The 27,203-nt window shown below is 41.1% G+C and overlaps 1 protein-coding gene across 5 annotated transcripts; it reads right to left on the reverse strand.

Annotated features, from left to right (window-relative positions):
* Positions 1-4,032: 4,032 nt before the first annotated feature.
* On the reverse strand, positions 4,033-21,887 carry LOC124045620 (dystroglycan 1-like). Of its 5 annotated transcripts, XM_046365050.1 has the most exons (4): positions 21,609-21,887; positions 11,521-11,589; positions 10,855-11,448; positions 4,033-8,465 (listed from the first exon to the last, which is right to left on the reverse strand). In XM_046365050.1, the coding sequence occupies exons 3-4, from the start codon at positions 11,227-11,229 to the stop codon at positions 6,162-6,164; spliced, it is 2,679 nt and encodes an 892-aa protein (XP_046221006.1). In that variant the 5' UTR covers positions 11,230-11,448; positions 11,521-11,589; positions 21,609-21,887; the 3' UTR covers positions 4,033-6,161. The 5 variants fall into 5 exon arrangements, with proteins under 5 accessions (XP_046221006.1, XP_046221005.1, XP_046221004.1 ...); XM_046365049.1 differs by lacking the exon at positions 11,521-11,589; XM_046365048.1 differs by lacking the exons at positions 11,521-11,589; positions 21,609-21,887 and adding an exon at positions 21,343-21,464.
* Positions 21,888-27,203: the final 5,316 nt, after the last annotated feature.

A 27,203-nucleotide genomic window follows, 5' to 3' on the forward strand; every position in this document is an offset into this window, starting at 1 on the left:
AGCTGGGTCATTAGTGTCTTTTTAGAATAATTTGACAGTTTGTGTCAATTGGAGAGAGAGAGAGAGAGCGTTATTACAGTGGAATAATTGCAGCCTCTCTCAGGGAGAGGTTGCCCTGGAAGCATCATGTGGCTAATGAGCATTTGTTATGATTCCAGAGAAACAGCCGAACACTTGAAAGGAGAGATTTAATTTGACAGCCAATTTCACCCTGAAAAAACAAATATCTTATTTAGTGTGTTGTAATATACCTGATAGTACTAACAAACAACCTATTTAAAGCTATTCTCATATAGTAGATATATCTCTGGGAAGTGTGTTTTGTTGTTGAAACTCCTTGCTCAAGGGCTTGTACACTCATAAAATGTATGTATGTTCTGTGTGTAATGTAGTGTTATAATGGCTTCTGTCCCAAAGCTATGTAGCTAGCCGAGAAAATACAATTTTGTCTAAAAAGTGTATTTTTGTTCAACTCGTGTAATGTAACCCAACACGCAAACCTCATGAGTGTACCTTCAGGGTTAAGGCTGATTGCATATCCCCATTCACTTCAATCTGAATAAACGCATGTCTTCTGTGACAATAATGTGACATAGAGTGGTAGAAAATTGTGTTTTTTGTGCACAGAGCAGTGAAAGGGACCAAAACAGGACAAGCCCAAACTGCCAAGAGGCAGTGCATCAGAGGCATTGACAACTGAAAGGTCAGCTCTGCCTAGGCTCTTATAAAACTCATCAATATTTCATCACATACATTAACCTTCATTCCCAGTACATTATTAATGAGTGCATAGAGTTTTGATGAAGTGGGTGGAGGCGGGATATGAAAAGGCCTAATCTCCAAGTTTTTACATCATTGCCCAACAAAACCCTGCTGTACTTAAGCTACAGCACAATGCAGTGCTGCAGTCAGTCTGACAAACCCTGCGCACTCATGAGTTACAAGAATGGATTATTCTCCATAAGTAATTCCATAAAGCAGTTTCATAAAAGTATAATGTGAATTTACTTTGAATGGCATTCTCTTCAAATCAGTTGACAATTAAGAGAAAGAGACTTTAACTGATTCAACTGTGAGGTGAAACATTCAGAAGGTGGCAGATACTGCAGAACTGTAATTAATAGACCTCACATGACCCCCTATTCACCATGACAGTCAGTCATACATAATAAATATCTGTTCAGTACAACAAATTTCTATCTGAATTCTGTGTAACGTTGGACCCTCCTGATCTGTATTGCATACTCATGACACATGGCAGTGGATCTGTGTTGGTTCTAAGGAGGAGTGGAGGATCAACATGAAAATAAACCCTGGACTTTTGAATAACCGATTTAGCAAAGTATGATAGTATGATTCACTTTACAGGTGTAGGATCATAATTTCACCTGTATTTTGGCAGCAAAATAATCCTGCAACAATAGGATTTGAACTTTTAGTCCATAATGTTGCTTGACCGGTGGTTAGGCTATTAGCTGGCCAAAATGAGGCTACATGAAAAGTGGAATATTTTTAATATAACAGTGTGTTAGTGAAGGTTTTCAGTTAATTTATGTCAATCACAAAGCTCATCTGCATTTCCTGCAGCACAGGACAATTCTCAACAAGAAAAGAGTGATCAAATGAAGATCCTACATTTGTAAGCATAAACACTACAGTATTGCGGAGGAGAGATAGCCACTATAACACATTTTCACATGACTCAATATGCTCTAGCAACTGGGGATTTCTGAGGAAGAGGGAAAGAAGAATTTATCAGGCCCTGTATTGTGTCTGAAGAGGACAAATGACAAAATGTGGACATTTTCCACTGAAAAACATCTGTTTGTCAATGAGGTATGGGTCTGAAATGCAACACCAACAACTAATAGAATTGCTTCTGACCTTTCCAGAGTAAGCCATGATAACAAAAGCTCTCTAACGTTAGAATCGTAAGGCAATGATTAGTCATTGTTATAAATAGATAACCCGGCAAAGAGGTAGGAGCCAAGAGCACTGGAAGAGAAGGCTCCCACCTGAAAACATAGTAGGAACACTGCTGTTAGAACAAATATATATTTCTGGCTCTTCTCCTTACATTGGATTTAAATTGATTTATATTACATAAATATACAGTAATTTCTTCTACAAATATGTGGAGCTTGTATGTGGAAACCCATTCGCAGTAGCCAGCTAGGAACTGGGTTAGCCCATATTGTTTTTATAGTAAGCATACAGTAGTCAGACATACAGTATAATTAGGAATGTGATTGTCAAAATGAAGACAATCATGGGTAAAAGCTATCGGTCCACTGTGATTGTAAAATAGAGGTGTGAGAATCGGCCGTCCAGATTTTCTAGGGTCAAACAATCAGGAAATCCAGATTGGTCAGAAATATCAGTAAATCAAATCCCCTCTCTCAGTAATCCTTAAGGAAAGTTGTGTACTTAGTCCTTACTCGGGCCTGCCTGTGCCTGGTAACAGCACGTGTAGCAGCGCTGAATAGTGGTTATAAGCAACATAAGCGGTTGCTTAGGGCCCCCAGACCCAATGATTATTATATCATTTTTGGGGAACTCAAGTCGGTGTCTCAACTTACTGCTGAGCGTTAGAATAGTAGAATACACAAGGTGTAAGTTAAGAATGTGGTTGTGGATCATCAGTTTCTCGCTTGTTTTGTCAGTCACTCAATTAGCCATGTCAGCTAACAATTCTTACATTGTGAAATTAGTCTAGCCAGTTATCTGAACTTGTAGTAATCATGGCCGAATATCAACCGGGCACATGCTCAGGAGCACTGACCCCTATTGATTTTGTTAGTCACTCTGACTCAGATATCTTTAACATGGCATAAGTTATGGCAAAATGTGTAGAACTGCAGGAATTAGCTTTGAAACTGCAAAAAAAATATCTGCCCATGGAAAAATTAGTAGAATTGCATGACATTTGCCATAAAATGTCACAATTTCTCTCCAACCCATGGCAAAATGTGTAGAACTGTAGAAAACTGCTTTAAAACTAGATATTTTCTCTAAGCCCCAATGATTAAATGTGTAGAATTAGCAAAACAAAAACATTAGCAAAAAATCTCCACCCTTAAGAGGGGGGTCAAACATTTTCTAGGCCTGCTTGGCGTGGGGACCCACCAACCAAATCTCGCATAGAGCCCCCAAAAGGCTAGAGCCGGCCCTAATCTATAACTCATTGGACTTGCACTTAAACAGTGGCGTTTGTCAAATACAAAGACCTTTCCAATCCATCGTCATGAATAATGCAGAGTATAGGTCCGCAGGGTCACTCCATTTGTGGTTTCTCACAAGAGGACAACATTTAGTGCTAAAGGTACAAAAGACCTGCAGGTTTAATTAAACCGCCAAAGTAGGGCAAGCTTAATATGGGCTTTTCAAGTGCTACAGCTCCTCTGGATTACAGTAGCTCCACATTGACACAACTTTGTTCAATGTGTGTGATGATTCAATTATTCAGATTTTTCATTATACATATTTGTAACCTGTTCATGTGAACATAGAGGTTGTGCAGTATTAGGCCCTTGACAACTATCCTAGGTACCAGTCTTAAGATATCATTCCACTCCTGTCAATTGCCAAAGACAGGAGTGGCAAGGAATGAAAACATTAGCTAAAAAGACTGGTACCCAGTTTAATCAAAAACGAGCAGATGGTACATGTAGCTACACATGTTTAGGATTATGAAAAGTAATATGAGACATGATTTAATATATTGATAGCAAGTTTGTGGAGCGAGAAATGTGGAAATGTGTTGATTGATTCAACCACAAGAGATTCAGATATTGAGCCCAATCATGATTTTGACTGACATTCTGAAACAATGTAAAATGTCTTTACACATACTGTAATATATATGAATCTAGACATTAACCAATCTCATGAAAGTGTTAATATATGAACTGAGAAAATGTTTACAAAGCGTGAAATAGAAGAAAATGGTAACGTGATGAAATCTTATCCAATAGTGATACAATACATTTTTCAGAGGAAAAAGTGACCAAAGTGAAAATACAGGGTCTTTGAGGCTTTACAAATAGTAGTACATCTTTATTAATATATTTTCATAAAACAATTTGAGACCGTATCAAAAATTCAGTAAAAACATTAGATTTTTTTTCACAACCATTTTGCCTTATGGTGATATCAGATATGAAACGTACATTATTCACTTGTCTTCCTCCCACATCGTATTCTTTACAGGATGCAATATTTTCAGTGATGGGAAAGTCAACTTTCTTTGCCCCCTTCAAACTATGATTTAAATTTATGACATCGTGATCATAAATCTAGACAAAAAAATTGAGAATAAAATGTCCCTCCCACTAGCATAACTCTACTGATAAAACACATTAACGTTATGAGATCTTCAGTTTCACAGGCACACCATTATGTACATACACTTGTCTCACAACTGATGACTGAGAGACTAACGATGCAGTGCAGCAGCATAGAGGCAGAGAGCACGGATATTGCAGAACTGTACGTTCCCCCTCACTTTTCTTATTTCATTTACTTAATAAAAGTTACGGTTATTTTCTCTGATAAAATCTCTTCTGCAACAGACCTGGTCCAAGGGAGACCTGAACCTCAAAACTTACATCAACACAAACAATTGATCAATCTAGTAGCCTAATTATTTACTTCCATCAGTTCACTCTGCTGCCTAGTTACAGCATCTTATTGACCCAGCATTATGATGAAAACAGGAATGCTTTGCTTTATCACTACGGTGGCAACCCTGGAATAGTACAGTGCCTTCAGAAAGTATTCATACCATTATTGCACATTTTGTGTTACAATTTAAAAAGATTCTCTCTTCCCCTTCACCCATCTACACACAATACCCCATAATGACAAAAGTGAAATCATGTTTTTTTAGAGAGGTTTGCTCATTTCTTACATTTAACATAACAATTCATACCCCTGAGTCAATACATATTAGAATCAACTTTGTCAGCAATTACAGCTGTGAGTCTTCCTGGATAAGTCTAAGAGCCTTTTGCAGTTTCACTGTACTGCACATTCTTACTCCTGAACGTATTTAGGGTTACCATAACAAATAGGTTGAATACTTAAAGACATTTCAGCTTTTCATTAATTAATTTGTAAAACAAAATGTGAAAAAGCATAATTCTACTTTGACATTATAGGCTAGTGTGGGTAAGCCAGCGAAACTAAATTTAATCGATTTTAAATTCCAGCTGTAAAGAGTCAAGGGGTGTGAATACTTTCCAAAGGCACTGAATAGTGATCTCTGTTTTAGGGGCAAGTTAATACACCAATGTATATTGATGTGGTTATTACTCCTGTTTTGTAATCCCCTTACATTAAGTGTGGTCACTCACTATCAGTCTATGATTTACTTGTTGACCAAGTACAGTACCAGTATAGCAGAGGATATTTCAGTCGCATTATGCATAAAAAAAAAGCCCTTTTTAGTCTACCAGTTAGAATGTTCAGTTCTGCCAGACACAAAGGGCTAGTTTTATTAGGCGTCTGCACCAGGGAAAGTTTTACACCTGTTATTTTTAAAACATAAAAGAAAGAAAAAGGTAACATTAAGAGGAGAATATAAAATGTAAGGTTATGATGTAAATAAACGATGGTTTCATGTTTTTAGTTTGACTTTGTCTTAGACGACCTTCTAAAAATAACAGGAGCAAAATCTTAGAGCTAACCCAAAGACCGATAAGTGATATACTGTAATTGGTATAAAGATGAACTTTGTGATTGATAGCCTACAAGTCTGTTGTCATGGTGACATTTGCCCCAAGGCCTCTGCAGCCTACAGTCTCTCGCTTTTGCATTATTTTCTATACAATAGAAACAGTACATCTTCAAAGATAAAAATTATTATTCTTGGCAAGAACAGATAAAAATAAAGATTACGCAAGAGTCAAAAGCATAACTATGAAGGACAACAAAAGAAAAGAGAGCTGGCGTTTACAAACGGTCTCTGTCCAGTTTTCCTGTTCCAGTGTTAGACTTATACAGTACGTTATCCATAGTGGTCACTTATACAGACGTGGTCGTCTACTCCGGCTATGTCAAAGCCATCCCACTGTAGTGTGTGTAAAATCCCTACGGAAATTGTTTTCAAACAAAGGTCACCACAGCTCCCCCTCCATCCCAAAGCCAAGGCTTTGTAAGCGTTAGGGAGGCACATAGGGAGGTGGTGACCTGTATGATGTCATGTTCTTGGGGCGGGACCCTTTCCCCTCGATGGGGACGGTGAAGGGTGGCGGGGGCTGATAGGGGGGTGCGTTGGGGTCATCATCATGGTAGATGGAGTACTCCTCCATCAGGAGATCCTGGTTGAGCAGGGTGCTGTGAGGGCCAGCCATGTTGGGATACTCCGGGGGGGGCAGGGGTGGCTTCTCCTCATGCAGGATGAGGGGGATACTGGAGGACGGGGGACACTTGGAGTCGTCCAGCTCATCTGCAAAAATGATGGGCACGCCTTTCTTGATGAAGGTAGCCTGCTCCTCAATGCTCATCTTGCCCTTGCGCTTCTTACGGTAGCAGACCATGGCGATGACGCCGGCAATCAGCAGTAGCGCCGCCACCACCACAGCTGGGATAACTGTGTGCAGGTAAACATCGTCACTGGTGCTACGACCAGTGCCAGGGGAAGGAGTGGCTGGAGGGGGAACAGGGATGGTCACCTCTCCTGGGGGCACGAACGTGTAGGTCTGACATTTGTTGGTGCCGCGGACAGAGATGTTGATGGGTTTGAAGTCTGGCTCCATGGCGTTGGAGAAGGCCAGAGTGGGCCTGCCCTGGGGGTCGGAGATCTTTCTGCTGAGGATGGTGATCTGGTCCTTGGGACAGGGGCTCTGCTGGAGGCTGTTGTTGGTCCACTCCACCACAATGGAGCCCTTGGTGATACTCCGCAGGGTCACTGTGCTGGTGTTCCGGTCACCCAGTGCATACGCCAGCTTCTTAGTCAGGAGGATCTTTTTGTGGACGTTGTTGGCCAATGTCTTGGGTTCACCATGGAAACGGGCGGCAAAAACAACAGAGGGCTTATCGGTGGCCGGCCAACGGTTGACATGGACCTCAAAGGCATCTATGGTGCTCATGCCTGCCTTGTCGGTGGCCAGCATAAAGTACTCGTGTTGGCCCACGTGTTCTTTCTCTGGGAGACCGTACAGGAGCTGGATGGTGCTGTTAAACTGGATCCAAGAGGTCTCGCTCACCACTTCGTTGTGGTTCTTCCTCAAAGTCAGACGCAGCTTGTCCGTGGTGCCGTCCTCTTTGTCGAAGAAGGTATCTGGAGGAATCTTCACCTCAAAGTAGGTCCCGACCCAGGCATTCACCTCGTCGATGGGGTTGCGTAGCTGGGGCTTCTCGTTGTTGTAGTCAGGAACAGGAGACAGAGGGGTGGTGCGTCTGGGTGGCTTAGCAGTGGTTGTCTTAGGTTCTCTGGGCACAGGAGTGGAGGTTTTTGCCTTCTTGGTTTTCTTGGTAGTGGAGGTCTTTGGCCTTCTAGTGGTGCTTGGTGGGGTGGGAAGAGCAGTAGCCTCTGGAATAGCAGGCCGGGTCATAGTAGGCTGGATGGGGATGGTACTGGTGGTGCCCAGGACCCTAGTAGGCTGAGGAGCACCTATGGTAGGAGTGTGGGCTATCTGATCTCTCAGCCTGTTAGTGGGCTTCACCGGCAGGGGCAAGGGTCCACGGACAGGGGGAGCAGAGCTGTCAGTGGCTGGGGAGATGGAAGGGGATGTGGGGGTGGGAACAATGCGAGTAGGGGGCTCAGGGTAAGTGGTTGGGGGGAGCAGGGAGGGTACAGGGGTGGGGGTGTTTCCCAGCTGCCTCCTGACCCGTTTCACCAAGTGGGGTTTCTTGTTGACGATGTGCCAGCCCACCACTGGGTAGCCTAGCTTGGACGACATGGACCCATCCTTGGCAGGCGATTGGACGCTGTTGATGTTCGGAATGTTAGATTGGTCCAGGGCGCAGCCCAGCTTCCATGACAACAGGGCCCCATTCTCCACCACCTTCTTGGCATTTCCAGGCCCAGCCATGAAGGCGGACATGTCGAACAGGCGGTTGTTAATGACAGGGACCACCCTCATGTGCTCCAGGGGGACACCGGAAAACTTCTTCATGCTGGCCAGCAGGCCTACCCTCTGATGAGCGTTCATCTTGGTGAGGTCAGCATCCAGGATGATGGTGAGAACAGTGACGGGCTCCTCGCTGCCACAGGTGAATGGCTGGAGGTTGTTGGCCTCAGCCTGGAGAGCCAACAGGGCCGGCTCACCGTCGGCCCACTCCTCTGGGTGCACCTCAATAGAGAAGACTTCCAAGCCATGGCCACTGTTTATCATCTCAGAGCCAGAGAGGGAGATACGGTGGACACCTCTGTCCTGCTCCAGGGCCAGGCCTTGTAGGATGCAGCTCCCTGTGGCCCAGTACAGCCAGGAGGGTAAGCGTTCCTTTCCCAACTCAGTTAACTACAATAGGAGAGAAGAAGAAAGGGGAACGTTATGGCTCATAGATAAAAAAACTCTGAAAGGACAGGGTGTTTCACACAAGAGGCCGATCCTGACAAACCTATCCAACTGTACAGTAATCTTAAGGGTATATCAGACAGACCTGATGTGGAAAACTCAAGTCTCACATTTTTCATTGACTCATTTCATCCATCTGTACTGAAGTCTACTGACCCTTGTTGAAGTGAGCAGGAAGCTCTGCTCCCAGTGAGCCCCTATTCACAAAACGACAGCCGCCTGAGTCATCTCCCCTTCATTTTGAGACATTACAATTTGCCAGGATATTATTCCCAATAATACAAGGAGCCAAAAATAATATATTCTAATTCAAACTCCAAGGAACAAATTGCACAACAGTCAAATAAAAATCAGCATTGATACAGTGAGAGAGAATGTACTGAGGCATGAATATTATGCATATCCATTCCATACATAGCATTGCAAATATGTAAATATTTGGCTAGTTAAGAAGCGTAAGGCTTAAACAAATTGCTGCCACAGAATTATCTAGCCTAGAGTATGTTTAACATCCAATAGAAATCATTGCAGAAGGGTTCAAAATGTCCATACGAGCTAGGGGAGTAAAAACAGAATAGGAAATAGAAGAGAATGAAAGGGTTGGGGTTATGTAAAGTTAAGCCTATTGGGAAGGACTACAATGCTGCCCAAAATGGCTTTGTTTCCTCCATTCTCCATCCACACAGATTGAAGGCAATTTTCTGTTCAGCTGTAATAACTGTTCCCAAAATCCAAAGAGAATGAGAGATGTCTGTTATGTGCAAGGTAACCTCACATTGCTATTTCAACATGGACAGGAAGACAGAAAAAGGCACTATTGTGATCAAGAGCTGGGCACAAAGGATTACAGAAATGAGGTAGAGGAGCATACAGAGTGACATGTTCAATGTTATAAACAGAGTGTACAAAACTTTAAGAACACCTTCCTAATTTGGAGTAGCACCCCCTTTTGAACAGCCTTAATTCATTGGGGCATGGACTATACAAGGTGTCGAAAGCGTTCCACAGGGATGCTGGCCCATGTTGACTCCAATGCTTCCCACAGTTGTGTCAAGTTGGCTGGATGTCTTTTGGGTGGTGGACCATTCTTGATACACACGGGAAACTGAGCATGAAAAACCTAGCAGAGTTAGTCTTGAACCACTCAAACTGATGCACCTGGCACTTGCCATACCCTGTGCAAAGGCACGTAAATATTTTGTCTTGCCCATTCACCCTCTGAATGGCTCACATACATGTCTTAAAGTTTAAAAATCCTTCTTTAATCTGTCTCCTAGTCATCTACAATGATTGAAGTGGATTGAACAAGTGATATCAATAAGGGTTCATAGCCTTCACCTGGATTAATCTGGTCTGTCTAGTTCATGGAAAGAACAGGTGTTCCTAACGTTTTGTTCACTCAGTATAACTTGGATTGCAAAATTACAGGAACTTTCAATAAATCACTCTTTTTTTCTCCAGAAATCCTGGTTGGAAGATTCTAGATTTCCTCATTCTGTGAATCCTCCAACAAGGATTTCTGGAAAACCAGGGAATTTATTGAAAGTTTCAGGAATTTTGCAACCCTACATATAAACTGGCATATTACATCATATAAAGGAAGTCTGAGCAGCTTAATATCAAAGTTAAATTGCATACATGTATGCAATGGCACGATCGCATTCAGGACATCATACATGACCTTTTCATTGAAATACAACGGTACACAAAAAGGTCCGTTCTAGAGAGCTCTGTTCAATCAAAACCGATAACCAGGTTTCCTAATGTCGGTAAAACACAAACTTCACTCCTTCAGAACAGAAAATTATGAACCTAAAAAGTAACTTCTATTGCCAACTATGTAAAAATAGCCTACATAAAGCCAACAAATAAAAACATGGCAGCCTGCAGGTAGAAAATATTGAGTTACAAATAAATATCCAATAAATCACATAGGGCCAGTCTGCAACGAACTTGAAGCACTGTATCAACTATTAACTTGGGTCCAGCCCGACGCTTGCACTAGCAAACTTGCAACATTGCATAATATATTCTTGGCCCTCAGTTTCTCGGCCAGTGAGGTCAGGAAAGAAAACTGTAGGTTATTTGCGCAAGGGATAAGAACCCGTGCTTGACTTGGGCAAGAACTCACTGGAGCAGAGTACCGGCACATCAAATGTTCTACTGCTTGAGCTCCTGTTCCTCTTATAGAATACTAGCTCAAAAAGTATTGTGGAGCTTCTGCACCTAAATATAAACAGTACCAGCACCAAACAATCGACCAGTCGACTAATTGGGGTCAGCCCTAATTATTACTATCAGTGTTCATATGGACATTCATGACAATGCTTACCTTAACATTGCAACTGCCATTCTTCGCCCTGGGCGGGATTCTCAACTGGAACCCCTGGCCCACCACCGCTGAAGAGTCAGGGATTCCTGCAGGGGCCACCTCTGTGACTGCAGCCAGGGATTCTGGGATACCCGTGAGAGGTCCCTCTGTGGCTACAGAGGCTGCAGTCTGCATGTCAGAGAGGACAGAGGAGTGCATGGAGGCTTCCAGGTCCACTGACAACATCTCCCCTAGGCCCTCCACCAGTGGTCTCCCAGGCACACTGCCCTGGACCAAGGCCACCAGTAGCCCCAGCACCAGGGGGATAGTCCTGCCTGGGGGAGGTTTGGTTCTTCCCACACTTCCACAGTCCCAACCTCTCTGTTTACAGTGCATAGTGGTAGGGCTATGTGTTCCCCGCCTCCTTAGGACGACTTCAGGACCACATGCACTGGAAGTCAGAGTGATGGGACGATAGTGGTGGGTTGGTTCCTCTGGATGTTTGTCTTTGTTTATAATTAATAAGGTTTTATTTTGTGTTTCCTTTGTCGTCTTCCTCTGTTATCCATGAAGAGAGTCTGTGGCAGGTAGTTAGTCAGCCATGTTAGTCAGCCACTGCAAAGAAAGAACCACTGTAAGAACCTGATATCATTTTTTAAATTAATAAACTCATCAAGTGTTATTTACCTCCACAAAAGACCTCTCAAGCTTGTGCCGGCAAGTCCATTTTTCAATACTGTATAACAAAGAAATTCTCTGCACACATTGTGTTGGGTTTTACAAAATATTGTGCGCAAAAGAGTTTTAACTAACAATATTTCAATGCAATAGTCCATGAAGTGGGTGAACATAACAATGACAAAACAAAACGACTGGGGCAAAACTGAGTGCTAAAAACATTTTGCATTCCCAGGATAAAGACGTTTTTTTGGTTGCCTTTATCAGAGCAGTTATGAACTAGCAATCTAGTGGGAGGCCTGACTAAAATGAACAAGCAGTATCTAAAAACAGGCTTTGATACAGAAGACCAAGCACGAAGTAGTATTCGATACAGACATTGCCATAATTATTTGCTGAGAGAGTATGTTGATCTCCCACTGATCTCTTCGCATGTCATGGAGTTTTCAGAATAGCAGTTCTCATGAGATGGCAGTCAGAGTCAAAGGTCGTTTGTCTTGGTTGTAAGTTTTAATTAGGTGCCCTGGGGGTGGGAATTAGAGCCTCCACTGTGCTGACCCAGCCAACCCCAATTCTGTAACGCTGAGAGACGGGCAGTCCAGGGTCGGCCAATCGCCTGGAATCCTAATGCCAAGCAAACAGTCCTGATGAGCTGACGTCACAGCCTATAACAGACCATTTTTCGCAAGAGAATTTGAATGGAAATGAGCATTTATATTGCCCAAAGAGGAAAATTCCTATTTACAACTGGCAGCTGTTATTGCATGGTTGTACTGTTCCTACAGGTCTCATTTTCTCCATTCAGTTGTGTTCAGCGTGAACTTACTCAGAGGTAGGATTGTAATGGGTTGAAAACTTTCCTGTACATTTCCAGAATTTTTCCATGGGAAGTTAGGAAACATTCCCAGGCTTAAATTCATTTTAAAAAGTTTGCTTATAAACTAGAGGTTGACTGATTATGATTTTTCAACACCGATACCGATTATTGGAGGACCAAAAATAGCCTTTATTATTTTTTAAATCAGCCGATGTATGCATGCATGCATGCATGTATGTGTGCATGTATGCATGTATAATAATGACAATTACAACAATACTGAATTAACACTTATTTTAACTTAATATAATACATCAATAAAATCAAGTTAGTCTCAAATAAATAATGAAACATGTTCAACTTTGTTTAAATAATGTACAAACTAAGTGTTGGAGAAGAAAGTAAAAGTGCAATATTTGCCATTAAAAAAAGCTAACATTTAAGTTCCTTGCTCGGAACATATGAAAGCTGGTGGTTCCTTTTAACATGAGTCTTCCTATTCAGCATATTTTGGCTAAACTATCCCAAATTCAATGGAATTGATGCATGCACAGTGCATGAATATATTTTATATGACATACATGATTTGTTGTTAACCTGTTACTCCTACCCCCTACTTTTTCGAACATTCTGTTAAAAATCGCGCAACATTTCAGCGCCCTGCTACTCATGCCAGGAATATAGTATATGCATATGATTAGTATGTGTGGATAGAAAACACTCAGACGTTTATAAAACTGGTTAAATCACAGCTGTGACTAACAGAACGAGCGTTTCATCGAAAAGTGCTGGAAAATCTGATCACTGAAAATGGGAAAATATATCCATGCGCCACTTCAACCTATTGTTAAACGTGAACCACATTAAAATGGGGCAGAGGTTGCAATACCTACAGCTTCCACACGATGTCAACAGTCTTGTCATTTGCTTACTATTTGTTTCTTGGTCAAACAGACAAGGCAGCGCAGTTCTTCCGGTCTCCGACCGGATATTTTGGTTGAGATTTACCCGGACATTATTTCCAGACGTACAGCTATATAATATACATCGCCTCGTGATCAATTTGATCGCTTATTAACGTTTACTAATACCTAAAGTTGCATTACAAAAGTATTTCGAAGTGTTTTGTGAAAGTTTAGCGTCGACTTTTTTAATTTTAAAAAATGACGTTACGTTATAAAACGCTATTTTTTTAGTTGATCACACAGTCTTCATAGATCAATATCTAGGCTATATATGGACCGATTTAATCTGAAAAAAAAGACCCAATAGTGATGTTTATGGGACATCTAGGAGTGCCAACAAAGAAGATGGTCAAAGGTAATGAATGTTTTATATTTTATTTGTGCGTTTTGTGTAGCGCCGACTATGCTAATTATTTTGTTTACGTCCCCTGCGGGTCTTTTGGGGTGTTACATGCTATCAGATAATAGCTTCTCATGCTTTCGCCGAAAAGCATTTAAAAAATCTGACTTGTTGCCTGGATTCACAACGAGTGTAGCTTTAATTCAATACCCTGCATGTGTATTTTAATGAACGTTTGAGTTTTAACGAGTGCTATTAGCATTTAGCGTAGCGCATTTGCATTTCCAGATGTCTAGATGGGACGCATGCGTCCGGTGTCGACTCAAGAGGTTAAAGAGTGTTAATTCACATGTTTCCATACATGTTAAAACATTTACCTTACAAAGGAGTTGTTTAATCTAATTGCTTAACCATTTCTGTCTTTATCATTGTATGTTCTTTAAAAAAAATCTTCACAGGAAAATGCTACAGGCACTATCTGATGTGTGGCGACATTTCACTGCTGCTAATAAAGGTGTACATTTGCAAATACTGTGCCAAATCATATGTGAAGAATGCAACAAAGATGCAGAACCTGGCCAAGTGCATAAAGTTCCCTCAGCACTCAACCTCTGACAAAAGTCCCTCTACTTCTATTTGAGGTGAAAATTATGAACCAGACACCTTATCGATAGCAACAGCTATAGAGGAACGTAGTCAGAAAAATGCTGATGAATGTCTTGCTCGAGCTGTGTATGCAACTGGTTCACCTCTGATGCTCACAGGCAATGTGTATTGGAAGAGATTTCTGAATGTTCTTCGCCCAGCATACACCCCTCCAAACAGACATGCTTTCTTTACTAAGTTGCAGGATGCAGAGTTGAACAGAGTTCAAGTGAAGGTCAAGCAAAGCAGAGAAAGCAGACTATTGCAATCATCTCTGATGGGTGGTCGAATGCTCGTGGGCAAGGAATAATTAACTACATCATCTCCACCTCTCAGCCAGTTAACACACTGTTCATAGGCAGTCATTGAAAATAAGAATTTGTTCTTAACTGACTTGCCTAGTAAAATAAAGGTAAAAAAAATACAAATCTACAGGAGCACAGACAAGGGACAACAGAAACACCAGTCCACATTAGAGATGAGCTGAAATCATTCAATGACCTTGGACCACAGAAGGTATTTGCACTGGTGACAAACATGAAGACTGCTTAGTCTAAAGTGGAGGAGTCCTACCCTCACATCACACCCATTGGCTGTGCTGATCATGCATTGAATCTGCTCCTGGCACTGAAAACAATGGATAGACTCTACAAGAGAGCCAAGGAAATGGTAAGGTATGTGAAGGGTCACCAAGTTATAGTAGCAGTCTACCTCACCAAGCAAAGTGAGAAGAATAAGAGCACCACATTGAAGCTGCCCAGCAACACCCGATGGGGTGTTTGACAGTCTCCTGGAGGGGAAGGAGTCTCTCCAAGAAATGGCCATATCACAGTATGCCGATATGGACAGCCATATCAAGAGGATCCTTCTGGATTATGTATTTTGGGGTAAACAGCCTGAAACCTATAAGTCGCTCTGGATAAGAGCGTCTGCTAAATGACTTAAATGTAAATGTAAATGTGAGGGAGACAATGCCATCCTGTCTGATGCTCAAACTATGCTTGCAGATGTAAGAGAAGAAATCCGTACTGCGCTGACCACTTCACTGTTGACACGGGAAACTGCTGTTCTGAAATGCATGAAAAAGCGTGAAGACTTCTGCCTGAAGCCCATACATACTGCAGCGTACATGTTGGAACCCAAGTATGCTGGCAAGAGCGTCCTGTCTGGTGCAGAGATCAATAAGGCCTATGGTGTCATCACTACCGTGTCGCGCCAATTTGGCCTGGATGAGGGCAAGATTCTTGGCAGTCTGGCGATGTACACTTCAAAGCAAGGGCTTTGGGATGGAGATGCAATACGGCACTCATGCCAACATCTCATCAGCCACCTGGTGGAAGGGACTTTGTGGATCTGAGGCTCTTTCCTCCATCATCCTCCTCCAAATCCCACCAACATCAGCCGCCTCAAAGTGCAACTGGTCCTTGTTTGGGAACACACACACGCACACCAAAGCACGCAACAGGCAGACCAATACAAAAGTAGAAAAATTGGTGGCCATCTGGACAAATTTGAGCCTGATGAGCCATCCTCAACCAGGTTGGAAAGTGACAGTTAATTTGAGGCCTCAGCGTCTGATGTTGAAGAGGTGGACATTGAGGAGGTCCAGGGAGAAGACATGGAAGCCTGAGAGGAAGACAACCAAATATTTAGTTTCTAGACTATCATTTTACAGATGTTGAAAACGTTTTTGGGAGACGCGATGGCTCATTGGGGATCAGTCAATATTCCTTTTCTTTTGTTGTTCAGTGAAGTCATCCCATGTGAAGAGTCAACTCATTTAATTAAAGTTCAATTGGTAACTAAATTGTGTTTTTTATTTCTATCGGAAGGATTTAATCATTTGCAATGTCTACTTATGGTTATTGTTTCTGTCACCAAAACATCTACATTTAAAATGGTATTAATATTAATTCCCATATATTCCCACGGAATGTTTCCACCTCTGAATATTCTCTAAAATGTGCAAACATATACAGAGGGATCTTTAAAATCCTGCCCTTACAGTACCTTTCGGAAAAGCCAATTAAAAGGGGATGAGAAAGTTCAGCACCACAGACAAGCACAGCTTTGATTCCCCTTTGGTCAGTCTAACACTACAATAGTCATTCGGCCTTCATCAAACCCCAAAGGCAACTGATAAGGCTTAACATACAAATGGATCTAAGCATTTTCTCTCCCCTTTTAAAAACACATGCCAACATCATTCAGCCTCTGTAAAGAAACTAAAAGGGAGAAGGGAGGGTCAGGATCCCTGGTCTGTTCACTCTGCTCCGCCGGCCTGGCTAAAGCTGCTCAGAAACCAAACCCCATCATCACATTGCTTTCGAGCTCAGAAGTGATCGACTGCAGAACCACAACTTAGATGCAATGTCAGCAAATCGTCTAAAGTTAGGGCTAAGTGTTTTCCAAAGGAGCCTTCACTCATAGCGACTCAGTCGATCGTTTGAGTGGGGCATTTAAAGTTTAGGCCTATTCATTCAATATTTCAGATATTTTTTTACCCTCTTTTTCCTCCCAATTTCAATCTGGTCTCATCCCTGCAAAACTATGTATTTTGCTTGAATTTTTGCCATCACAACAATGAAGTGTAAGGGGACACATTTTTAAAATGGACTGGATCTTTAATTTTACCCCCCTTTTCATGATATCCAATTGCGATCTTGTCTCATCGCTGCAACTCCAACAGGCTCGGGAGAGGTGAAGGTCAAGTCATGCATCCTCTGAAACATGACGCGCCAAACCGCGCTTCTTAACCTCTTGGTGTTAGGGGGGCAGTATTTTCATTTTGAAAAAAAAAGAACGTTCCCGTTTTAAACAGGATATTTTGTCAGGAAAAGATGCTAGAATATGCATATAATTGACAGCTTTGGATAGAAAAGCTGTGAGTATAACAGAACTGATATTGTAGGCGAAAGCCTGAGACAAATCCAATCCGGAAGTGCCCCAGGTTTTGAAAATCGCTGCGTTCCAATGACTCCCTATTCAGCTGTGAATGTACCATCAACGAGCTTACGCTTTCTACGTATTCCCCAAGGTGTCTACAGCATTGTGACATAGTTTTACGCATTTCTGTTGAATAGCCGTAGGCAGACACATTGCGTAAGTGGTCACATGGTGGCGTCGAGAGAGATTCTCGCGTAAAATACAGAGGTAGCCATTACTCCAATCGGTCCTAGTGAAAAACGAATTGTCCCGACGGATATATTATCGAACGTTTGCCATGTTTCTGTCATATTATGGAGCTAATTTTGAATATTTTTCGGCATTGTGGTGACAGCAATTTCCGGGTGATTTCTCAGCCAAACGTGAAGAACAAACAGATATTTCCCCTACAAAAATAATATTTTGGGAAAAAATTAACTTTGGCTGTCTACCTGGGAGTCTCGTGAGTGAAAACATCCGAAGTTCATCAAAGGTAAACGATTTAATTTGATTGCTTTTCTGATTTCCGTGACAAGGCTGCCTGCTGCTAGCAAGGCATATTGCTATGCTAGGCTATCGATAAACTTACACAAATGCTTGTCTAGCTTTGGCTGTAAAGCATATTTTGAAAATCTGAGATAAGGCGATTAACAAAAGGCTAAGCTGTGTTCCAATATATTTCACTTGTGATTTTCATGAATAGGAATATTTTCTAGGAAGATTTGTCTGTTGCGTTATGCTAATTAGTGTCAGATGATGACAACTGTCCCATTCACAGGAAGGGGTGTCACAACAGGTTAACACCCGCCTGCTTAACCCGGAAGCCAGCCGCACCAATATGTCGGAGGAAACACTGTTCAACTGACAATCAAAGTCAGCCTACAGGCACCTGGGCCGCCAAGTAAAGCACACCCGGCCGAACCCTCCCCTAACAACGCTGGGCCAATTGTGCGTCGCCTTATGGGAATCCCGTTCACAGCCAGTTGCGACACAGCCTGGGAACGAACGCGGGTCTGTAGTGATGCCTCAAGCACTTGCAATGCAGTGCCTTAGACCGCTGCACCACTCAGGACGCTCTATATTTCAGACTTTTAAATGTCAGTTATGCCCCATTTACATACTTTCTCAATTTTAAAGAGATGGTCTACCTGTTTCTGTAGAGTGATCCATTGACAACAGAAAGCACTGCCGTTTTTACTGTAGAAGGAGATTGTTATGACTAGATCACCAGCTGGGTAAGAGGGAATGTTCCATTAAGCCCCATCCACAGGGTTCCTTTGCTCGGCACTATCCTGCATATAATCTGCAATGCTGGATGCAGGCAGGCACACACCATCTCAAATGCATGGCTTTAAAATATATATATTTACTGCTACAAGGGCAGCTACACAATTGCTGATGTTGCCTAATTTGAAGCAATTGTACAATTGGCAAGTTCTTAAATCCCTCTTTGGCTGAGTAGTCAGTCATCTGCTTTTCAACGTGAGATAATTTAACCATTTGTTTGACCAGTAGATGTTTCTATGGTGTTTAGGTTCACTACCCAACCTTTCTGAAGCTGTAAACCATGACAGCTGTAGCTTAATACTCTGAACTAGTTAGTCATCCTCGTTTCACCTAAAACCAGAGTCTGCTCTGATGACTTCCATAACTGCTCTGATGACTTCCATAACTGCTCTGATGACTTTCATAACTCTGAGACATGCAGATTAGATCAGAGATCCCAATCAAACCACTACCAGAGACAATTTTATGGTCTGCACTCTCCCTCCTTGCATGAGGCTCGCTCCTCCCTTCCGCTAGGAGCCCCTGACTCAGAGCAGTCTGAATAGAAAACACTGTACAGTCAGTCACACTTTCTATAGCTGCCTCCTTAAGAGAGACACAGCCAAGCTGGCAAACTGGCAGGGGTTGGCCTATATTAGAAGAGGCTGGTGAAGTCCACATAAAAAAAAACAGGCCTACATAATGGACTGCTAGGCTCGATCATCCAATTCGCTTTCCCTCTGCTTATTATGTAACAGCACAAACAAGTATTACCTGCCATGTTTACATAAAAGTGTTTATAGCAATATTCTACACAGGCAAAAAAAGCTATTTGTGCGACAGTGTGCATCAAAGTGAGCAGGCTACTCACTGTGGCCTAGATTATATTATGTTCCAATTTCCTGAACATGATTCAATCATGTGTTCAAACCAAGAATTCATTTCAAGGCCCATTTCCCAAACAAACAAGAAAAGTATTTGATGTGTTTCTGTTCGCGCCATACCTAGCTACAGTGCAATAGCAAGGAGGAATATGATGCAACAAAAACAAACAAAAGCAGTGGATTTCTTAAGGAGTCTGAGACGTTAGTTTAAATGGTGAAGACTTGTCAGTAGATTGTGACATTTCCGTTGTAGCCTATACCCAACAGTTGTGCCATCCCTGAAAACAAAGATCTTTGACATAAACCCTAGTTGGAAGCCTCAGTTAGCAGTCTTGGAAATCTGTTAAACAGCAGGTGCTTTAAATTCAACAAAAAGTCAAAGAGCACCAAACAAACAAACTCTTTGTAAAATTGATACTTCTAAGAATGCAAAGCTAAGTTTGGTAAGGTTGCAATCAGGGAACATTTTCATTTTGGGAAGGTCTGTCAGTAGCCTAAATCACAACCGAACAGCTACTATATCTCAACTCCTCACACAATATAACAGAATAATTGGTTCAACTAACTTCAAACTAAAATGAAGTATTTTTTATAAATTGAAAAACGCAGTGTGACAGAGCACATTATGTTAGGCCTTCAAAGCCTTGTGAAAATTAAAGCAAATGTTGTTACCATGCTGACAATTTCCTACCATATTTACAGTCAGAATAATATAGCAGTGTTCATCCCCATGTAGAAAGGATGTCTGCGCCATAACAGTTCCAACCAAAGAGGAAAAGTTTACATGAAATTATATCCATAATTCCTCTTCAATCATTCGCAGTGGAAATAACTTGAAACCATCCAAAATAATTAGGCCTCAAATGCAGTGGCATTCAGAGCAAATTGAATTGACGTATCCAACGTCCACCAAAGCAGCCACTGGATAGTACATGATCTGAATATTAAACATTTCAACAAGACAAGCTTGCCTTGCAATCTCAGACGATTGGATGTTCCCTCTTTTACCCAGTCAGACCCCAACCACTGAACATAGCTGAAAGTAACTTGGCTAGCAAGTAGGCTATTCAAAATGTTGACCTTCGTATAAGGATATGTAGGCCAGCTTACTTAAGTGTAAGAGGGAAATGTTTTTTTTTTTAGCAAATGTTGCTGTGAAATCCAATCAAGCTGCAATTTAATGTGATTCAAATTATAAGACGGTAGTCAGTAGCCAATATGGCAAGGGAAGTTGAGAGAACTAATTTAGTTAGTCAGGTCTTAAAGCCAAATGATCAACAGTAGCAAGATGAGTCTAGTACTACTAACTAGTTACTTAACGTTACATGCTAGCGTAGCTAACTCAAAGTAATAAAGGTTCCCTGTATTTAAAATATGAGCGCTAAAAATATTAATATTCGCCATAGCTGCCGTGAAGACAGACAATATTCACAGCACTGGCAAACAAACATGGCTAGCTACTAAATTATGTGAGCTAGAATGTTAGCAGAATAAATAATTGAACCTGGAATTATCGAAAAAGTCCGGATACAAAAAGATAAAAGGCATTCTGTCATTCCATTACAAGGAGGGCCCTGCCTGCCCCGTTTCGGGTGGTATGCTAACTAGCTAGCTACAGCAAGCTAAGTAGCTAGTGAGATAACGTTAAGAGAAGCAGGCCATTGCTAGCTAGCTTTATTAGACTTCAACGTATTACAGACACTTACAAACATCAATCGCAATGCAATCCTTCCAACAGTGATGATACATTTTTTTTAACACTAACGGATTGTTTTGGTAACAAATATGCCAAGAACCGCAAGTCGACACGACCATCACAGCGCTCGAGCGAGATGCACCTGTTCTAACCGTACGCGGAAAGGACTCGCGGTTTTAGCTAGTCGTGTGTTCGATCTAGGCTAGAGTTGTACGAAAACCCTACCTTGCTCAATGTAACTAGCGAAGTTGGTTATTAAAAACAGACAATTGATTCAATAAAAAAATACGAACGTTTGCCTCCTTTCTCCCGTTCCATCCATTATTTTAAGATGTCGACGACGAGAACCGAAGAATGACCACTGTTGTTAACCTTCCGCCGAAGATGCAGTAGAAACTAGTCTCGATTAATCGAATGTGCTAGCTAGTCTTTAGAATGGATGGTGACGAAAGACACTAACAATTTAGGAAATAAGACACTGATGAATAATAAAAACGGATTGCTTTTTTTATTTAGAGAACTTGCTATTATATTGAGATTAATAATCATGAAAACTGACCTTGTTAATTTAGGTAAGAATGTTTCCTCTTTTCTCCCTTTCAGTTCCTCATCGGTGTGAAAAGAAAACCGCGATAAACTCAAAAACCTAAATAGCCATCGTTTACGCGTTTAGGGTCACTAGACATAAAGACTAATTGGTAGGCCAACCCCGAAAAGTCGCCGCTATCCAGCTCAGTTGTCAAGGTATTTTTAAACATATGTTCAACATTGTTAATCAGCTGGAAAAGCTTGCCACTTCACACGTCTCCTAGTCCTCCCACACTGCTGCTCTCCCCCACCCTATTCTTGGATCTTCAGGTTTGTTATAATCTCGCTATCTCACATAACTCCTCCCGTTTACAGATTCGCACCCTAATTTGCAGTGGTGGAAAAAGTACTAAATTCTCATATTTGAGTAAAAGTAAATATACCTTAATATAAAATGACTCAAGTGAAAGTCACCCAGTAAAATACTACTTGAGTAAAATTATAAAGGTATTTGGTTTTAAATATACTTAACTTTCAAAAGTAAAAGTAAAGGTAGAAATCATTTCAAAATCCTTATATTAAGCAAACCCGACAATTTTCATATTTTTTTATTGACGGATAGCCAGAGGCACAGTCCGACACTCAGACATAATTTACAAACGGAGCATTTTTGTTTAGTGATCAGAGGCAGTAGGGATGACCAGGGATGTTCTCTTGATAAGTGTGTGAATTGGACCATTTTCCTGTCAAAATGTAACGAGTACTTTTGGGTGTCAGGGAAAATGTATGGAGTAAAAGGTACATTATTTTATTTAGGGATGTAGTGAAGTAAAAGTAAAAGTTGGCAAAAATATAAATAGTCAAGTACAGATACCCCCAAAAACAACTTAAGTATTTTAGTTAAGTACTTTACACCACTGCTAATTTGTTTTTGACAGGGTCTAGGTAAAATGGGCCATAATTCCATAACTGCATCTACATGAAATAAAATAATTATCCTCAACCTTTTAAGCACCAAGTTTGTAACATTATTGCAACACTATAGTCTGAGAAAAAGATATATGTTGGTACAACATTATTTGAATACATATCCTTTTTTTTTATAAATCTATTGATCTATGAAATGTAAGTTAATTGTTTTATTTTGCTTAGAGATTTGATCACAAGTTATCACATAGCCTGGCTGCATACAGTCTGCGGATGCTTTGTAAGAGGACTTAACAAGGGGCTTTTAACCGTACAGCCTTTAGTAGCATCTAACATAACACACCTCATTTTGGATTTGTATGTTTTATTCAAATGTGACTAGGAATGATTGCACAATGACTTTGAACATGCACTTAATAAGAGGTGCACTTGTACTTAAATTAGCCTGGGAGTACTTGAGTGGAACACTTATGTACTTCATAATTGAGGAGCATGATGTGAAAATGAAAGCTACTGTTGGACCCCTTTAAAATCCTTAAGAGTCTATTGACGCAACCGTGCATCAATCTAAGAGACATAATGAAAAATCCACATCAAAATCTGCCAGTTTAAGCTTCAAGATATCTGTTTATTTACATGGGATGCGTCTCAATCAAAACCTTATTCCTTATGATAAAAACATATCCTGTTTTGTTGTTGTTGCCATTTATTAATGTGTATTTCAATGCATTACTATGGGCTGTAGTAGTAAAGGCCAAATATATATATTTTTATAATATTTATTTTAAAGGGGCCTAAAATTCAAAATCAAATAGCTAAATGACCCCACCCACTTTTTAAGAATATCAATTAAGTTTTTTTTTACCTTACATAAAATACTTGACACCTCTCTGTTGTCATGTCAGAGGGAAATTAAATCTCTTCTGTTATTTTCAAAGTTAAAGGGTAAAGGTTGCTTAAGGATATTAAAATATACTATGGATATTAATATAGACTCTTAGGTTTCTTAGTTTGAAATCAACTGCTTGTCATCAAACAACTTGTCAGCCCTGATCATCCCTTCCTCTGGAAAATCCCTATAGACAGAGAAACAAGTTGACCATTATGTCCAAAGGTTGAGCTTTATGTCCGGCTGTTGTTGTCAAAGAAGATGAGGAAATACTTACATATTTTTTAAGTTAAGTTTTGGGCGGTGCTTATGGTCAGTGCCTTGTCATTTCACTAATTATGCAAACATTCCATTATGGTTACTCAATAGGTGTTTTCCTATAAACCTCACCACTAAACACACTTGTTAATCGATCTATAGGACTCTCCTGGGGTTGTGGAGGAAAAGTCCCAAATGTCCAGATGAAGTCATATTCACTATCAAGACATTGGTTTACCTGTATCTGCTCTGAGAGATGATAACAAGCATAGAATGCTGTGCAAATCAATACATGCATGATCAATATGTACTATCACAGAAAGGCAGTTAATGGCTGAGTGAACAGATCTTTGGGAGGTCAGAAGGTGCAAAGACGATGTGGATGTTGAAACTTGTCACTATCTTCTTTAAAGGTCTAAAGGCAAACCCTCCCTGTGGTGCACATTGACTTTCCAAGTCATCAGAAAAGTAAGCTCATAGCAGTGCACTAAAAACCATGGTACACAATATCTCAACATGCTTCCTGAATACTTGAGCAACTGCACAATTTTCTGTAGTGAGACTTCTCTATTTAAACAAGCCATTCTGGGGAAGGAAAAGGTGTCTTAAATTGTGGCTGTGTAGCTGGTCAGGGCTTGTCAAACAGACATGGGAGACGTTGTTGCCTTATTAGCCAGGAATAATGCTATTGATTGTTCTGTCAAGTGAAACATCACTTACTAGTAAGACACTCATTAATTGATCAATTCATTGGGAGCGAGGTTCAGTTGGTCAGTTTTATCAGATTGAAGCTGTTTTCATGCTGGTCGGTCATTGCCCTTAGTGTGCCCATTTGGTCTTACTGTCAAATCAACATCCAGTAACACTTGTTATGTATTAATAGTACATACATTACTTATAAACGGTTATGAATGACTTATTCATGAAAGTATTACACATTGTACTCTATCTAGGTTTGTTCTCACTTTACCCCTGCCCTACTACGTCAATAAATGTTCAGTTTCCTCTTTAGAAACACTATAAATATTTAAAAAATTAGCATCCTTTTTTATATTGAGTGGTTCCAGATTAAACGACAGTTATTGGCTCAGAAGGGCCTTTTTGAGTTGATGTGAGTGGCTGGTTATATTAGCCAGCACATTATTATGTTTTTAAATAGGACATAAGCTCAGCTGGGAACGCCGCAAGAAAGAGGGAGGGACAGTTTGGAGGCAGAATGATATCTCACAGACAGACAGGCAGCACATCCTCAAACTATGACAGCAATACCCAATATGCATCAAACGCACACTGACCTTGAAAATACGCATTTATTCTTGTCATTTATTGAGTGCCAACAAATGCCATCTAAATGACAATATTCTAGACTGTAAACAGTAATCATCTGCGTACTGACAGGAATCACAGTTGCCCTTCACCGTTAAAAAGCAATATGATAGAGTACATGAATAGCAGACCACTGACCATAGAATGACTAGGCCTTCAAAGGCTAATGCAAGTCCTGATGGGCATAAATGTGATTTTAAGACAGGGAAACAACCTGTCTATAACAGTTCAGTGGCCTGTCACTAAACTGGATCTGTGACTCTTTGTTCGAGAGAGATCGAGAGAGAGAATATTATCTAACATTATATAGCATTAAATAATGACATAACTATACTGTACTGTTCACAAATGATACGATTGCCAAGAGCCCTGACTTATCATCCTTCTTCTAATGTGCATAACGATTAGTAGTCTGTAGGTCCTTGTTCTTAATATAACAATACCACATTCAGCTGTGCATATGGCTTATGTTACAATTCTAAGGGTATGATTTTTGTGTTTGATCTCTTTGTGGGTTACGGTTCAAAGTATGGCGTGTTACTGAAATCAATCGGCAAACTTTTGTCTTCCAGCCAATTACACCTCCCTCGATGCACAGGGGACAAGTGAGTCACATGTAAATGGCTTCACTTGATTGTAATAAACAGACCTCTCCCCCCACCCCCACACACACACACACACACACACACACACACACACACACACTCTCCTCTCGCAGGTCTTACAGAGCATGATTGCTCTGCAGTCAAAGGGCCTCCATGTGATAGCACAGATCAATCTGACTCTTGATGTGTGAGCGCAAAGCGAGAAGGGGAGCGGATTAGGAATCAGCTAACTCCCCACATTTCCTTCCAAGAGACTTATTGGGAGGGTAAGAGAGAGTAGACTATTGAGCTAGGGGGAGTAGGGGGGTTGTTATTTGTTAGGGTATGATGGTTGGGGGGGTTAGTAAGTGAAACTCTGGGGACTAGGGGGTTGTTGTTGGGGTGGGATGGGGGGTTAGTATGTGAGACTAGGGGAGTAGGGGTGTTGTTGTTGGGGTGGGATGGGGGAGGTTAATATGTGAGACTCTCACTGGAACCAATACGTCTTTTCTCCCCATGCTCTGTGTGTGATATTACTGTTGACAATCTATCCAACCTCCATTAGCAACATCAGGGGAAAAGATCCTATTGCTTCCTACAGGCAGACTCCTGCTCCTACACTCTTAGAAAAAATCTAGAACCTAAAAGGGTTCTTAGGCTGTCCCCATAGGAAGACCCTTTGAAGAACCGTTTTTGGTTCAAGGTAGAGCCTTTTTGAGTTCCATGTAGAACCCTTTCCCCAAATACATGGAATCCAAAATAATTTTCCCCGGAACCAAAATGGGTTCTACCTGAAACCAAAAAGGGTTCTCCTACAGGGACGGCCGAATAACCCTTTTGGTACCCTTTTTTCTAAGGGTGTAGGCTCCTGTGACTGGTTCTCCTTCTGCTATATTTTACCTGACCCTCTCTATTTATCCATCCATTGGGTCTGTTTGTGTTTGTGAATAGAGCCCCAGGGTCAGCTTGCTTAAAACTTCTTATGGCTGGGGGCAGTATTGAGTAGCTTGGATGAATGAGGTGCCCAGAGGTTCCCAGAGTAAACTGCCTGCTACTCAGTCCCAGTTGCTAATATATACAGAGTATTAGTATATGTGGATAGAAAACACTCTGAAGTTTCTAAAACTGTTTGAATGATGTCTGTGAGTTTAACATGACTCATATGGCAGGCAAAAACCTGAGAAAAAATCCAACCAGGAAGTGGGAAATCTGAGGTTGGTAGATTTTCAACTCATTCCCTGTTGAAGATACAGTGGGATATTGGTCATGTTGCACTTCCTAAGGATGCCACTAGATTTCAACAGTCTTTAGAAACTTGTTTGATGCTTCTACTGTAAAGGAGGGGCTCATACGGGCTCTCTGTGTCAGTGGTCTGGCAGAGTGCCACAAGCTTGTGATGCTCGTTCATGTGAGAGGTAGCTCTCGTTCCATTGCTTTTCTACAGACAAAGGAATTCTCTGGTTGGAACATTATTGAAGATTTACGTTAAAAACATGCTAAAGATTGATTCTATACATCATTTGACATGTTTCTATGGACTGTAACGGAACTTTTTTACATTTCTTCTGCTCCTAGTGAACGCGCTTCTTGACTTTGGATTTGTTTCCAGAACGCACTAACAAAAGTAGCTATTTGGATAGAA

Source organism: Oncorhynchus gorbuscha, linkage group LG10 (genome assembly GCF_021184085.1).
Source record: "Oncorhynchus gorbuscha isolate QuinsamMale2020 ecotype Even-year linkage group LG10, OgorEven_v1.0, whole genome shotgun sequence".
Lineage (NCBI taxonomy): Eukaryota > Metazoa > Chordata > Actinopteri > Salmoniformes > Salmonidae > Oncorhynchus > Oncorhynchus gorbuscha.

Bases quoted from the DNA above. Each gene is read 5' to 3' on its own strand.
- LOC124045620 (XM_046365049.1), bottom strand. From the start codon at position 11,229: ATGCACTGTAAACAGAGAGGTTGGGACTGTGGAAGTGTGGGAAGAACC. The intron at 8,466-10,854 runs GTAAGCATTGTC...CTCCTATTGTAG, and splicing joins ATGGCAGTTGCAATGTTAAG to TTAACTGAGTTGGGAAAGGA.